The 17,298-nt window shown below is 41.1% G+C and overlaps 1 protein-coding gene across 1 annotated transcript in view; it reads left to right on the top strand.

Moving 5' to 3' along the window:
* The window catches only part of PIEZO2 (piezo type mechanosensitive ion channel component 2), a 415,657-nt gene that overhangs the window by 168,322 nt on the left and 230,037 nt on the right, over positions 1–17,298 (top strand). Inside the window, exons 10-11 of the mRNA XM_075828141.1 lie at positions 6,528–6,566; positions 7,200–7,344. Of these exons, the coding sequence (XP_075684256.1) occupies positions 6,528–6,566; positions 7,200–7,344 (184 nt within the window). The remainder of the gene's footprint in view (positions 1–6,527; positions 6,567–7,199; positions 7,345–17,298) is intronic.

The following is a 17,298-nucleotide window of genomic DNA, read 5'->3' as shown; positions in this document are numbered from 1 at the left end:
GTGGGTGTCCGCTGTATGTTACAGCGGACACCACGATGTATCGGCAGGAACCAGACCTAGCTCCGATTCCTGTCATTAACCACCCCTTCGAAGCAGCGATCCAATGCGATCGCTGCATCAAAGTGGTTTGTATCAAATCGGCAGCCTGCCATGCGATGGCAAGGCTGGCGACTGCTACTATGGCAACAGGAGGCCTAACAATGGCTTCCTATCTTCCATTATGGAAGCCGATTAGGCCCCGTCCGGAGGTGGAGCCTGATCGGCTTGCTCTCAGTTAACAACTGACAGTTATAATACATTTCACTACATAGGTAGTGCAATGTATTGGAACATCAAACAAACAGTTGGACCTTCAAGTCCCCTAGTGGGACTAAAGAATAGTGTAAAAAAAAAGTGTAAAAAAAGTAAAAATAAAAGTTGTAAAAAATACAATAAAAGTTTCAAGTAATAACATAAAACACAATCGCCCTTTTTCCCTTATCAAGTCATTTATTATTGAAAAAAAGACTAAAGCCATACATATTTGGTATCACTGCGACCGTAACGACCTGAAATATAAAAATATTATTTTATTTATTCCAGACAGTGAACGCCGTAAACAAAAACCCTAAAAAATACTGACATAATTGCTGTTTTTTGGTCACTTTGTCTTCCAAAAATTGAAATAAAAAGTGATCAAAAACTCGCATGTAACCAAAAATGGTACCTATAAAACCTATAACTCGAATCGCAAAAAACAAGCTCTCATACAGCTCCGTCGACGAAAAAATTAAAAAGTTATGGCTCTCACAACTTGGCGACAGAAAAAAATCCATTCTCTTTACAAAAGTTATTTTATTGTGCAAAAAGTTGTAAAACTTAAAAAAGTTCTATAAATTAGGTATCGCCGGAATCGGACTGACCCGCAGAATAAAGGTAACATGTAATTTATAATGCGTGGTGAACGCTGTATAAAAAGAACTAAAAAAATATATACCAGAATTGCTGTTTTTTGGTCACCTTGCCTCCCAAAAAAAAAAGGATAACAAGTGATCAAAAAGTCGCATGTACCCCAAAATAAAAACTACAGCTCGTCCCGCAAAAAAACAGACTTCATACCACTACGTCTATGAAAAAATAAAATTAGTTAAGGCTCCAATAAGTCAGGAAAGAAAAAATATGCTGTTGTGCCGACCCGAGGGGAACATTTCTTCTGTTTCAAGTGGCGAATTTTCAAGGCCCCTAAAATTAAGGAACCAGCAAGGGGAGGGCCCAAACATATCTGCTGGAAGCGAGGATGCCCAGGGTATACCAGCACAACACTTCCCAGCAAATTTCCCAAAACTGCAAAGATGCCGAGGGGGATAAGTAAGGACCATTTATTAGTGAGACACCAGCCTGTACAGAAAGGATTGTGTCACAGCGTGACAAATATCTATGGATTATTTTATTGTTTTTTTTTACCCCATTATTATACCACCTGACTATGCCCCTTATATACTCCGCCCGGCTTACATGTACCCCCACATTATAAACGGAAACACCAGCAATACTCAAACAAAACTACTACCAAGCAAAATCCACGCTCCAAAAGCCAAATGGCGCTACCTCCCTTCTGAACTCTACAGTGTCCCCAAACAGCAGTTTACTTCCACATAAATGGCATCGCCACACCCTGGAGAACCCTTTTAACAATTTTTGGGGTGTGTGTCTTCAGTGGCTCAAGCTGGGCACTACATATTTGCTGAAATAGCATATCTAGGGAAACATTTTAATTTTTACTTTGCACCCTGCGCAGCGCAATCATTCATGGAAAAGGCCTGTGGGGTGAAAATGCTCACTACACGCCTTAATAAATGCCTTGAGGGGTGCAGTTTCCAAAATGGGGTCACTTCTCAGCAGTTTCTTTTATTATTTCACATCAGAGCCTCTGCAATTGTGATCCAATACTTTGTAAATTGCCAAATTAGGCCTTAATTTTACATGGTGCTGTTTCACTCCTGAGCCTGGTCGAATGTCCAGGCAAAAGATTAGCGCCACATGTAGGGTGTTTCTAAGGCTGGATTCACACGAGCGTGCTGTTTTTGCGCAGGCAAAAAATGCAGCGTTTTTCCTGCGCAAAAGGCACTTAACAGCTCCGTGTGGCCTTGGCATATGATGCGCAGTCGCCATCATTATGACACTCCGTTTGGATGTTTGTAAACAGAAAAGCACGTGGTGCTTTTATGTTTTCATTCATCCTTTTGACAGCTGTTGCGCGAATCACGCTGTTCGCACGGAAGTGCTTCCGTGTGACATGCGTGGTTTTCACGCACCCATTGACTTCAATGGGTGCGTGATGTGCAAAAAACGACCAAAGAACGGACATGTCGTGACTTTTTTTCAGCGGACTCACGCTAAGTAAAAATCACGCACATGTCTGCACGGCCCCATAGACTAATATAGGTCCATGCGACGCGCGTGAAAATCATGCGCGTTGCACGGACGTATATAACGTTCGTCTGAATAAGCCCTAAAACCGGGAAACACCGCATAATGATAACAGAGCGATCTTGTTATGGTGGCACAAGCTGGGCACCACATATTGGCATATCTATGGAAAAAATCCCATTTTCACTCTGCAACATCGAGTTCACACCAATTTCTGCCAATCACCTGCAGGGTTAATATGCTCACAAAATGGGGTCACTTCTGGGGGGGATCCACTGTTTTGGTCCCACAGGGACTTTGCAAATGCTACATAGCGCCCAGAAACCAATCCAGCAAAATCTGTACTCCAAAAGCAAATGGCTCACCTACCCTTCTGAGCCCTACTCTGTGCCCAAACAGCAGTTTATGACTACATATGGGGTATTGCCGTACACAGGAGAAGTTGTTTTACAAGTGTTGGGGTGCTTTTTTTCATTTATTTGTTGAGAAAACGAAAAAATTTCAGCTAAAACTACATCTTATTTTTTTTTTCACTGCCCAATTCTAATAAAATCTATGAAACACCTGTGGGGTCAAAATGCTCACTACACCCCTAGATGAATTCCTCAAGTGGTGTCGTTTCGTGAGTGGAGTCACTTTTGGGGAGTTTCCACTGTACTGGTACCTTAGGAGCTTTGCAAAAGTGAAATGGTGTCAAAAACCAATCCAGCAAAATCTGTGCTCCAAAAGCCAAATGGCGCTCCTTCCCTTCTGATCCGTGCCCAAACAACCGATTATGACCACAAATGGGGTATTGCCGTACTCCAGAGAAGTTGCTTTACAAATGTTGGGGTTCTTTTATTCCTTTATTTGTTGAGAAAATGAAAAATTTTGAGCTAAAGCTACGTCTTATTGGAAAAAAATGATTTTTTTTATCTTCACTGCCCAATTCTAATAAAATCTATGAAACCCCTGTGGGGTCAAAATGCTCACCACACCCCCTAGATGGATTCTTCAAGGGGTGTAGTTTCCTAAATGGAGTCACTTTTTTGTCGTTTTCACTGTTGTGGTCCCTTAGGGGCTTTGTAAATGCGACGTGGTCTCCGCAAGCCATTCCTGCTAAATTTGAGCTCCAAAAGCCAAATGACGCTCTTTCCCTTCTAAGCCCTGCCATGTGTCCAAACAGCCATTTATGACCACATGTGTGGTATCGTTTTACTCGGGAGAAATTGCTTTACAAATTAAGTGGTGCATTTTCTCCTTTAGTCCTTGTGGAAATTAGAAAAATTAGCTAAACCCACATTTTCTTTGAAAGAATGTAGATTTTAATTTTCACGGCCTAGTTCCAATAATTTCTGCAAAAAAGCTGCAGAGTCAAAATTCTCACTATACCCCTAGATAATTTCCTCAAGGGGTATAGTTTACAAAATGGGGTCACTTGTGGAGGTTTCCACTGTTTTGGCACCGCAAGAGCCTTTCAAACCTGACATGGTGCCGAAAATATTTTCAAATAAAAAGGAGGCCCCAAAATCCTCTAGGTGCTTCTTTGATTCTGAGGCCTGTGCTTCAGTCCATAAGTGCACTAGGGCCACATGTGGGGTATTTCTAAAAACGGCAGAATCTGGGCAATAGATATTGAGTTGCGTTTCTCTGGGAAAACCTTCTTTGTTACAGATTTTTTTTTTATTACAAATGAATTTCGGCAAAAAAATAAAATTTGTACATTTCACCTCAATTCCTGTGAAACGCCTAAAGGGTTCAAATACTTTCTGAATGTGGTTTTGACTACTTTGAGGGGTGTAGTTTTCAAAATGGGGTGATTTATAAGGATTTTCTAATATAGAAGACCTTCAAAGCCACTTCAGAACTGAACTGGTCCCTGAAAAAATAGCCTTTTGAAACTTTCTTGAAAATATGAGAAATTGCTCCTAAAGTTCTAAGCCTTGTAACGTCCTAGAAAAATAAAAGGACATGAAAAAAAAACTATGCAAACATAAAGTAGACAAATGGGGGATGTGAACTAGTAACTATTTTGTGTGGTATTACTATCTGTTTTACAAGCAAATACATTCAAGTTCAGAAAAATACAAATTTTTGCTAAAGTTTTACGTTTTTCACAAATAAATATTGAATTTATCGACCAAATTTTTTCACTATCATAAAGTACAATATGTCACGAGAAAACAATCTCCGAATCGCTTGGATAGGTAAAAACATTCCAGAGTTATTACCACATAAAGTGACACATGTCAGATTTGAAAAAATCATTTGTGTCCACGAGGCTAAAACAACCTGAAGGGGTTAAAATAAATATTAGACTATAGCGGACACAATTATAAATTTGATTTTAGGGTTTCTCTATGTGATAAAAAAGAAATAGTTTAAATTTAAAAATGTATTGTTTTTACTCTTTGTCACACATTGAAAACACAATAATTGTAAAAATGAAATACTATCTGTGTAAAGTAATTCAAAAAGAAAGCCCTGTCTGTCATGAAAAAAATACGCAAAAATTACTTTGAGGCGATCAAAGTTTTTGTGGCAGTTTTTTGAGTTCACACGCACTGTTTTCAGACGTAATTGGGGCGTTTTACGCCTAGAATTACGCCTGAAAAAACGGCTCCATTACGCCTACAAACATCTGCCCATTGCTTTCAATGGGTTTTATGATGTTCTGTTCCCACAAGGTGTGGGAAAGACGCCCGCGTAAAAGAAGTGCATATCACTTCTTGGGACGTTTTTGGAGCCGTTTTTCTTTGACTCCATTGAAAAACAGCTCCAATAACGTCCTCTAAAATACGCAGGGAAAAAAGCGAGTAGTTACAAAAACGTCTACAAATCAGGAGCTTTTTTCGCCTGAAAACAGCTCTGTATTTTCAGATGTATTTTGCTAAGCCATGTGAACATAGTCTTATATTTATACCTTTCCTTCCTGTTGGTTCCACTTCTGGCTTTGGCTCAAAAAAACTGAACCAAAAACTGCCTCAAAACTGTGTGTTTGTATGCGATCCTAGCCTAAAGGAATGTGCACATGGGGTGCATTAGCTGCAGATTTTCAGCAACGGATTTCATTGTGGAAAATCTGCAGCGTATTTCAGTTGCAGCACAGAGGATAAGATTTCAACAAAACTCGCCCACATGCTGCATAATAAAATATTCAGAAAATAAGTGAAATTGACTTGGAGTGCGGATTCTAAATCTGCAGCATGTCAATTTCTCTTGCAAAAACCCTGCTTAATATCCGCACAGAAAATCCAGTCAAAAATTCTGCAATGTTTCTGCCCCTTGTCCCCTAATATCATCAAAAAGCAAAAATACCTGTTTAAACAGCTGAAGCAGAGCATCGATAAAAATCGACTAGCCATTAAGGCTCAGAATATGTGCGGTATTAAAGCGTTTTGGCTATTACGCAGAACTTTAGCTTTATGACCAATTTTTATATTTGTTTATATGTCTTTTATGGTATTTTAGCTACTCTTTTACTTTAATGTCACGTTTGTTTGTATGTGAATGTGTCTGTTGTATTCTGCTTTAAATATATTGCATTGCTGTATTTGTTGTCTTTAAAGGGGTTTTCCCATCTTAGATATTTATGGCATATCTTGTCTGATAGATGCGGGTCCCGGCCCATATTCTGCCTGGTACAGCAGCCAATTGCTACAGAACTCTGGCGGTGACTAGTGGAGAGAGGGTTGCGTGTGCACCAGCTCTCTACATTCTTTTCGATGGGAGTTACAAAAACAGTTGAGCAAGCACCGCTCGGCTGTTTCTTTAACAACAGTTCTGTTCAATGGAATTAACGGAAACAGCCAAGCAAGTGTTGCTCCGCTGTTTCCATAATACCCATACAACAGAATGGAGAGAGAAGTGCTCAAGCCTGACTTTCTCTCCACCAGTCTCCGCCTCGATTCTGCGGCCAACGGCCGCTTCACCGAGTGAAACGAGGGTCTAGAGACCCCCGCTCTCGATATAGGTGCGGGTCCCAGAGCTGGGACCCGCATCAATTAGACATTTATGGCATATCCTGTGGATATGCTATAAATGTTTAAGGTGGGAAAAGCCCTTTAAGTAGGTTGCACTCCAGAGCATTGCAATCACCATGGCTACTATTAATTTTGTTCCTGCTTTGCTTTTTGCAGCTACTTTCCATGACTCAAGATGAATACAAGCCATCTGATGTTAGTATACAAGCAAGAGTTTATTTCACAATCAATTCCCTAGTTTGGTATACACTTGTCATCATATACCTGAGTAACCTTATAAGCATGATCAGTATGAAAACTAAGTTGTATATTTACAAAATGAGCGTTTGTCGTGGACATATTAGGAGATAAGGCCCGGTGCCCATGCAGCGTAAACGCTGCAAAATTTCCGCAACGGAATTCTGTACGGAAATTCCACAGCATTTACAATAGCAGCAAAGTGGATGAGATTTAGAAAACCTCATGCCCAAGATGCGGAAAAAACACAGCATAAACATAAGCAATTTAATTCTGCAGCATGTCAATTTATGCTGCGTTTTGTTGATTTTCCGTTGCGGGATTTCCCCATTGAATTCAATGGGGATGCAAAACCCGCAACAGAAAGCCAAGTGTTGTGAATTTTGTGGCGTATTCTCTTTTACGAAGGGTATCCGCCTATACATACTGTACATACAGTATGCAGTGATTTTGGAATTGGATTTTATAGTGAAAACCAAACTAGCCATATAATACTTAGCTCAAGGTTTATATAATATTCATGTTGTATTCTGTAGAGCAAGTTAATTCTAAAATGCCATTGAATATCTATTGCTAATTGCTACCTGACAGGTACTACTTGTAACAGTTAATGGGACACCAGTTGATTATCATACCATAAATACATCACTCCCTATAGAGAATGGACCTACTAAAATAGATATGTATTCTACACCACAATACAAATGGGAGCATACAGATGAAATCTCAGGTAAGAGTACAGATTTGTAAAGTTATCCTATGTGCTTTAATCAGTGAAATAGAAATCTGAAAATATTTTGGGTGACATTCTCTCCCATTTTGTTATACTTAAAGATGTGCCACCTATTTTGCCATATTTGCATTTAAAAGTAAAATAAGAAATCTTGAAAATTGACATGTTATTAGTTTATGCCTTTTTATGTTTTTTGCCTTTTTATATTGTGAAATTTGCTAAGTCTTTCCATTCTGGGGTAAAATTCCTCAGTGTTGTTGACGATTTCCCTTTGAATTGTCTAACATTAAAAATATTACAAAGCAGCTCAGTGCCCCTTGGTCTGGGTTCCCACATTGTGTAAACACTGCGGAATTTCCACAATGGAAAAATCGTTTCGGAAAGTATAAAATACGTTTTCTGGGGTAGCTACTGTAGCGTTTTACTATCAGAAAATGCTGCATAAACGCTGGGTAGGTGCAGATTTTGTGTTCAATTTTTCCGCAGCTGATTTAGTGTTAAATATTGGCTTATAGCAAAGTATATGTGCACCTGTGGATTTCCAGCGGTGTTCACTGCGTTTCCGTTGTAAAAACCGCAACAACATAAATCTGTAAAGGGGTAGTCAGGTTAGAGAGGGGTCAGACTATATTGTGAGGGGGAGAAACAGACTGTGGGGAGAGGACTAGAAAACAGGAGAAGGAGATCCTTTTGTTACAAAACAGCAGTGAAAATAAAAATGCCCAAATAATGTCAAATCACATTTCTGATAATAAAAGTGAAAAAATGAAAGGCAAGTTAAAGTGTATGTTCACAAATGCCAGAAGTCTAGCAAACAAAATGGGGGAGCTGGAGGCTTTGATACTCGAAGAAAATATAGATATGGTTGATGTTGCTGAAACATAGCTAGGCTCTTCGCATGACTGGTCTGTAAATCTAGAGGGTTTTACACTTTTTCGGAAAGACAGGACGCATAGGAAAGGCGGTGGTGTATGTCTGTATGTGAGAAGCGATATGAAGGCAAGTGTGAAAGAGACATTAGAGGGTGAAGATTGTGAGGAGGTTGAAACCTTGTGGGTGGAACTAGAAAGGGAGGTAAACACTGAAAAAATTACTTTTGGTGTAATCTATAGACCCCCCAATATAACTGAGGAGATGGAAGGTTAGCTATATAAATAGATGGAGCGGGCTGCACAGGCAGGTACAGTAGTGATAATGGGAGATTTTAATTACCGGGATATTAATTGGTGTCATGGTTCGGCGTCAACTGCAAAGGGGAAACATTTCCTCAAACTGTTGCAGGAAAATTTTATTGGGCCAGTTTGTGGCAGACCCGACTAGAGGTGAAGCTCTGTTGGATCTGGTCATTTCTAATAATGCAGAGCTTGTTGGGAACGTCAATGTTCGTGAAAACCTTGGTAACAGTGATCACAATATAGTTAAATTTTACCTATACTGTAAAAAACAAACACAGGCTGGGAGGGCAAAAACACTTAATTTTAAGAAATCCAATTTCCCCAGGATGAGGGCTGCAATTTAAGATCTAGACTGGGAAGAACTAATGTTAAATAATGGGACAAATGATAAATGTGAGATTTTCAAATCTACTTTGGGTAATTATAGTGCAAAATGTATTCCTATAGGTAACAAGAATAAACGACTAAAATTAAATCCCACATGGCTTACTCCTTCTGTAAAAAGGGCAATACATGACAAAAAAAGGGCATTTAAAAAATAAAAATCTGAGGGTACATCTGTAGCCTTTTTAAATTATAAACAGCTTTATCAAATCTGTAAAAAGGTAATAAAATCAGCAAAAATACAAAATTAATGGCAGATGGCCAAGGATAGTAAATCAAACCCCAAAAAATTCTTCAAGTATATAAATGCAAAAAAGCCAAGGTCTGAACATGTAGGACCCCTAGATAGTGGTAATGGGGAGTTGGTTACAGGGGATCAAGAGAAGGCAGAGTTACTTAATGGGTTCTTTAGCTCTGTATATACAACAGAAGAAAGAGCAGCTGATGTAGCCGCTGCCAGTGCTGTTAATATATCAGTTGATATACTGAATTGGATGAATGTAGATATGGTCCAAGCTAAATTAAATAAAATAAATGTGCACAAGGCCCCGGGACCAGATGGGTTACACCCTAAAATTCTTAAAGAGCTTAGTTCAGTTATTTCTGTCCCCCTTTTAATAATATTTAGAGATTCTCTAGTGACTGGTATAGTGCCAAGGGATTGGCGCATGGCAAATGTGGTGCCTATTTTCAAAAAGGGCTCTAGGTCTTCCCCGGGTAATTATAGACCAGTAAGCTTAACATCCATCGTGTGGAAAATGTTTGAGGGGCTATTGAGGGACTATATACAGGATTATATGACAAAAAATAGTATTATAAGTGACAGCCAGCACGGTTTTACTAAGGAAGTTGTCAAACTAACCTGTTCTGTTTTTATGAAGAGGTGAACAGAAGCCTAGACAGAGGGGCCGCTGTGGATATAGTGTTTTTGGATTTTGCAAAGGCATTTGACACTGCCCCTGATAGACGTCTAATGGGTAAATTAAGGAATATAGGTTTAGAAAATTTAGTTTGTAATTGGATTGAGAATTGGCTCAAGGACCGTATCCAGACAGTTGTGGTCCATGATTCCTACTCTGAATGGTTCCTGGTTATAAGTGGTGTACCCCAGGGTTCAGTGCTGGGACCACTATTATTCAATTTATTTACTAATGATATAGAGGATGGGATTAATAGGAGATTACGATGTAAACGAGATTACGTTTGCCTTGCTGAAAATCTCACAGAAAAGATTCAGACGTGTCAGGATTCTGAATACACATTACGTCCTGGCTGGAGGTAATGTATATTCATTATCAGGACACTGCAGTAATGTTATAGTGTGTGTATGTAGCTGCACATAACGATATAGCTATATCGCTAGTGCAGTGTAAATGAATGGAGAGAAGTGTATGACACAGATTGGTCAGCGTCATACACGCCTCTGTACAACGCCCACTTGATCTAAAGTAAAAACACGCCCTCTTGGGCATTAAGAAACGAATTAGCATAAAGCTAAAAATCGCTCATAAAGTGGTAAAAATATATAGTATTTCTAAATAAAAAGCACTGCTGTCAACTACATTATAGCGCCCATCTCCTTATGTAGGAGATAGGGAACTTATAATGTGGTGACAGATTCTCTTTAACAGAATAATTTGCAACAAATCTGCCATGAGTGAACATACCCTTAGGAGCCCTTCACACATGTCCGTTCTGATAAGAGGTGTTGCTAGAACTGACCTTATGCTGTTCTATGGGAGTAGTTTTGGCATACATTGCATCAGTTGTGGTTTCTGGAAAGTAAATCGTTGCTAGGGATGCCAGACAGGTGCACAGAGAACACAACAACTTTGTCTGGCCCAGGCATACAACAACTGGCAGGACATAATTTATATATGTGAACTTACATTAAGACTCTTTATATACCTGACATATAGTTGTGGGGGGGGGGGGGGGGGGGGCGGGCGGTACTAGTGTCAATTATGGCAATATTTAGGAAATGGGTGATAAAACCACAGAAGCATCTTACATTTCACATAAACTCATCAAGGATCATTAAAAAAGAAATCCAGATTCCTGTTTTTACCAGGAATTTACATTAAGGGTATGTGCGCACACACTAATTACGTCCGTAATTGACGAACGTATTTCGGCCGCAAGTCCCGGACCGAACACAGTGCAGGGAGCCGGGCTCCTAGCATCATACTTATGTACGACGCTAGGAGTCCCTGCCTCGCTGCAGGACAACTATCCCGTACTGTAATCATGTTTTCAGTACGGGACAGTTGTCCTGCAGCGAGGCAGGGACTCCTAGCATCGTACATAAGTATGATGCTAGGAGCCCGGCTCCCTGCACTGTGTTCGGTCCGGTACTTGCGGCCGAAATACGTCCGTCAATTACGGACGTAATTAGTGTGTGCACATACCCTAAAGGCCTATCCTAAGGATAAATCATCAATATGTTCTCAATAGAGTTCCAAACCTTGGTACCCCCACATATGATCAGAACAAATGGGCTTTGGTAGTAACTACATACTGCCGCTTGGCTCCATTCAAATGAATGGGTCTGAGCTTGGACTAATATGCAGCACCAGGCCCAGCCACATGTACAGAAATGCTGCTGTATCTGGAACAGTAGTAAAGGAACCCCCAATGATCACACATTCATGGCTTATGGAAAACCCTTTTAAGGCTAAACTATATCTATATATGCATGGAAATTATCTGAATCTGTTTATGAATTGCTGGTTTATTTTTATTTATCATGTCGTTTGTTTTTTTTAGAATATTTTTATTACATTATTTACATATCAAACAAAAACAATTAGGATGGGTTTGCACTGTGCATTTTTGTTGTGTTTTTAGCATGTTTTTTTTTGGTCTGTTGATAAACTCGCTCAACCAAAACAATTAAAATGAATACTAAAAACGCAACAAAAACACACAGTGTGAATCCAACCTAACGAAAACAAAGAAAATCTGTATACACTCCCAAAGCAAGAACAGAAAGCAAGAACAGAATGTCCCTATTCCCACCCAGATTTCCATTTTATACCTTTAAACCAGTCCTCCAGGGAAAAGGTTTCGTCAAGGTCCCTCACCCATTTATGCATATAGACAAATTTGCCTGGCTGGGATAGTGTGACTAATTCCCCATAAATCAACGAAAGAACACCCTTCACCTTGGTTCCCTACATTGAATTGATAATATCTCTGGCATATGCTCATCAGAACGGTTTTAGACAATAGTTTATACCTGTGTATGACACTCCTCAGCGGAAGCCTGTCCGCTGGGAGCACCACCAATCGTGAGAGCATCAGACTTCGGTCCCCTCCAGCCACAGGTCAGCGGCTAGTAGAGGTGTGAATGGAGTGATGGCCGGGCATGTGTGGGGCCGCTTCATTTTAGTACTCAGCAGTTTCCGTTAGTGTCTTAGACACTGAAAGAAGTGGCAGGATGCATGCTCGGCCGCCGCTACATTGAAACTCATCCCAGCCGCTGTCTTGCAGACCAGGGTCCCCTATTCTGCTGATCACTTGGGGTGCCAGCAGTCAGACCACCCCCCCCCAATCTAGTATTTATTTGATATCCAGTAGATAGGGGAAAATGCTTTAGAATGGAATATCTCTTTATGTTCATGTGGTCCTATGGACAAGTCTGAATTTTCCTTAAATGTCTGGGACCATGTTTCATTTGTGTCCATAACCATCTGGGCTGTACACAAAAGAACCGGAAGCTCAAATTTCTCCAGGCTGTTTTCCTGGAGGTGGGTGGAGGAGACCATTATTTCATCCCTCCACAAGTATATAACTATTTACTGGCTCCATAATAGGTCCACAAATCTAGGACTCCCATTCCCCCTTTTCTTAAGGTTTGATAATGTCAGAGCTTTATCTTTCCCCAAAATAAGTTTTAAAATCAAAGTTTAAACTTTTCTAATGGATTTTCATAACAGGAAATAGGGGAAAATATTAAAGGGGTTGTCCATCTTCTGACAACTGATGACCTATCTACCGGGTAGGTCATCAGTATGTCATCGGTGTGGGTCCGACACGCGGACCTCACACCGATAAGTCGCTCCGTTGGCCTGCGGGCACCGGATGTTGTGGCACATAATGCTATGTATGGAGCCCGAAAGCAGTTGGCTCTGTACATAGCATAGCGGATGGGCTGCAGCACTGCAGGTCTGCTCCTATTCACTTGAATAGGAACATAGCTGCAGTACTGCAGCTCGGCCGCTATTCCGTGGCCGGAGCTAACTGCTTCTGGCTTGTACGTCCGGTGCACGGAGGCACTGGACCAGCAGATCTGTGCGGGGCCCGGGTGTCGGACCCCCACAGATCATGTACTGATGACCTATCCGGTGGATAGGTCATCAGTTGTCAGAAGCTGGAAAACCACTTTAACCCTTTGCCAATGCAGCCATTTTCCATTTTTTTTCATTTTTGTTTTTTCCTCCCGCCTTCCAAAAGTCAGAGCTTGTTTTTTCCGTCGATATAGCCAGATGAGGGTTTGCTTTTTTGTGGGATCAGTTTTAGTTTGTCACGGCACCAGTTTTTATTTTTACCATGTGTTTTGGGAAACTAAAAAAAAATTAATTTGTGTGGAATGGGAAAAAAAACAGTTGTTCCTCCATTGTTTTTGGGGTTTTGTTGTTACAGCGTTCACTATGTTACTTTATTCTGGGGGTGTACAGTACTGTGCAAGAGGTTTTGGCAGCTGTGGACAAATGCTGCAAAGTAAGAATGTGTTTAAAAATAGAAGTGTTAAAAGGTTTTGTTATCAATTAACAAAGTGCAAAGTGAATGAACACAAGAGAACCCTAAGGCAAATCAATATTTGTTGTGACCACCCAATGCCTCAAAACTGCATCAATTTTTCTAAGTACACTTGGACACAGTTTTTCAAGGAACTCGGCAGGGAGGTTGTTCCAAACATCTAGGAGGCCTAACCACACTTTTCTGTGGATGTAGGCTTCCTCAAATTCTTCTGTCTTTTTATGTAATCCCAGACAGAATCGATGATGTTCAGATCAGGGCCATATCATCACTTGCAGGGCTCCCTGTTCTCCTTTACGCTGAAGATAGTTCTTACCGACATTGGTTGTATGTTTGGGGCCGTTGTCCTGCTTCATAATAAATTTGGAGACAATCGAACGCTTCCTGATGGTATTGCATGATGGATAAGTATCTGCCTGTATTTCTCAGCATTGAGGACAACATTAATCCTGACCAAATCCCCATCTCCACTTGCTGAAATGCAGCCCCAAACTTGCAAGGAACCTCCACCATGCTTCACTGTAACCTACAGACACTTATTATTGTACCGCTCTCCAGCCATTTGGCAAACAAACTGCCTTTTGTTACAGCCAAATATTGACTCATGAGTCCAGAGCACCTGCTGACATTTTTCTGCACCGGAGTTCCTATGTTTTCGTGCATAGTTGAGTTACTTGCGTTGTTTCCACGTCGAAGGTTTCGCCGCAATTCTTCCATGAAGACCACTTCTGGCCAGACTTCTCTGAATAGTAGATGGTGTACCTGGGTCTCACTGGTTTCAGCCAGTTATTCGGATTTCAAAGGGAAGTAAGCATGATGTGTCTTTAATCTGCTGTACTAAGTTTTCTTGGTGGACCACTGCGTCTGGCCCTCAATGTTGCCCGTTCCTTTGTGCTTCTTCAAAAAAGCTTGAACAGCACATCCTGAAACCCCAGTCTGCTTTGAAATGTTTGCCTGGGAAAGATCTTGCTAATGCAGTATAACTACATTGTGTCTTGTTACCGTGATCAGTCTTTTTATGGTGGATCTGTGACAATGACTGTCTTCCACAACCTCACCTTTGTAGCAGAGTTTGGCTGTCCCTCACCCAGTTTTAAACCTCCTACACAGCTGTTTCGGTTACAGTTAATGACTGTGTTTCAACCTACATATGAAAATGATGATCATTACTACCTGTTTGGTATAACTTGTAATTCATACACTTGACCAAAATCCTACAAAATCCATGACTTTGTGCAAGTGTACCTAGAAGAATTGATGCTGTTTTGAAGGCAAAGAGTGGTCACACCAAATATTGATTTGATTTAGATTTATCTTCTTTTCATTCACTTTGTATGTTGTTAATTAAAAAAAACAAGCTAACAGTACTATTTTTCAAAGATTTCTTACTTTACAGCATTTTTCCACAACTGCCTAAAACTTTTGCACAGTACTGTATACGATTATGGTGATACCAAATTTATATAGTTTCTTTTTAATGTTTTATTTTTACAAAGAAAATAGTAATTGTTGCCATATTCTGAGACCCATAACAGTTTAATTTTTGCATTGATTGAGCTGTGTGAGGGCTTGTTTGGGAAAAGTTTCACTTTTCATATAATTATTTTTGTATATATAAAAAACTTTAACAGTTTTAAAAAAAAAATTATTAGTCCTCCTAGAGGACTTGAACAAGAGATCTTTGGATTGCTTGCACAATAAACTGCAATACGTATGTATTGCAGCATATTTTGTTTTTTATCATCTCCATTTAGGGCTTATTAGGGGCCGGTCAGTAGGCCCTTCAGTAGGCAACCAGGCTACCATGACAATTATCAGCACCCCACGTTCACGTTGCGAGGGTTTGGATGGGCTGTTGGATGGTGCTGCCCCTAGGTTGTCTTTATTCTATGGGTTCATACTTCCTCTTCCCATCGGACTTGTATGTTGCTAGACTATCATTAGGATAGGTCATACCTATCAGATCGGTAGGGGTCCATCTCCCAGCACCCCGCCAATCAGCTGATTGAAGGTGCCGCGCCGAAGAATGCCTCTGGCTCTTCATAGTTTACTAGGCACAGCGCTGTACACATCTGTAGCGCCTGTGCCTGGGATTGCAGGTCAGCCCCATTCACCTGAGTGAGACCGGGACAGAAGTCCCAGGCACAGCCAGTACGGATGTGTATGTGTATGGTGCTGTGTTTTGTAAACTATGAAAAAGCAGCAGAGCTAGCTGATTAGTACGGGTGCCGGAATCGGAGCGTCACTGATCTAAGAGTTTTTGATTGAGTTTAATAGTTTCAGCATTTCTATAAGAGATATACTTCGATCCGCCATAATATTAAAAACACCTGCTTAATACTGTGTAGGTCCCCCACTTGCCGTTTAAACAGCTCTGACCCGTAGATGCATGGACTCCACAAACAGGGGCGTAACTAGGAAAGACTGGGCCCCATAGCAAACTTTTGACTGGGGCCACCCTAGGTGCCACACGCAGCCCCCTTATAGATAGTGCCCCCTGTAGATTGTGCCATACAGTCCCCCCTAGACAGTGCTATACAGGCCCCACATGTAGACCGTGTCACACCCCACTTGTAGATAGTGCCCCCACCTCCCCCTTGTAGATAGTGCCATATAGCCCCTGCAGATATTGTCGTAAAGCCCCCTGTATATAGCGCCATAAAGCCCCCCCTGTAAATAGCGCCATACAGCACCCCCTGTATATAGTGCCACACAGCCGCCCTCCCTTGTATATAGTGCCACACAGTCCCACTTAGTAGATAGTGCCACATAGCCCTCCTTGTAGATAGTGCCATACAGCCCCTGCAGATATTGTCATAAAGCCCCCCTGTATATAGCACCATAAAGCCCCCCCTGTATATAGCACCATACAGCACCCCCTAGTATATAGTGCCACACAGCTCCCCCTTGTGTATAGTGCCACACAGCCACCCTGTATAGTTCCACACAGCCCCCTGCAGATATTGTCATAAAGCCCTGCCTGTATATAGCACCATAGAGCACCCCCTGTGCCACACAGCCGCCCTCCCTTGTATATAGTGCCACACAGCCCCCCTTAGTAGATAGTGCCACACACAGACCCATGTACATTGTGCCACACACAGACCCCTGTAGATAGAGCCACAGTCCCCCCTTGTAAATAGTGCCATACAGCCCCCCTAGTATATAGTGCCACACAGATCCCCCTTGTGTATAGTGCCACACAGCCACCGTGTATAGTGCCACACAGCCCCCCCTTGTATATAGTGCCACACAGCCCCTCCCTGTACAGTGAAGGAAATAAGTATTTGATCCCTTGCTGATTTTGTAAGTTTGCCCACTGTCAAAGACATGAACAGTCTAGAATTTTTAGGCTAGGTTAATTTTACCAGTGAGAGATAGATTATATTTAAAGAAAAACAGAAAATCACATTCTGGACTGTTTATGTCTTTGACTGTGGGCAAACTTACAAAATCAGCAAGGGATCAAATACTTATTTCCTTGACTGTATATAGTGCCACACAGCCCCCCTAGTATATAGTGCCACCCTGCTCCTCCCCTTGTATATAGTGCCATCCTGCTCTCTCCTTGTATATAGTGCCACCCTGCCCCTCCTGGTATATAGTGCCACCCTGCTCTTTCCTTGTATATAGTGCC

This window comes from Rhinoderma darwinii, chromosome 5, assembly GCF_050947455.1.
Source record: "Rhinoderma darwinii isolate aRhiDar2 chromosome 5, aRhiDar2.hap1, whole genome shotgun sequence".
In the NCBI taxonomy this organism is placed as follows: Eukaryota; Metazoa; Chordata; class Amphibia; order Anura; family Rhinodermatidae; genus Rhinoderma; species Rhinoderma darwinii.
This window is presented reverse-complemented; position numbering and strand designations above follow the sequence as displayed.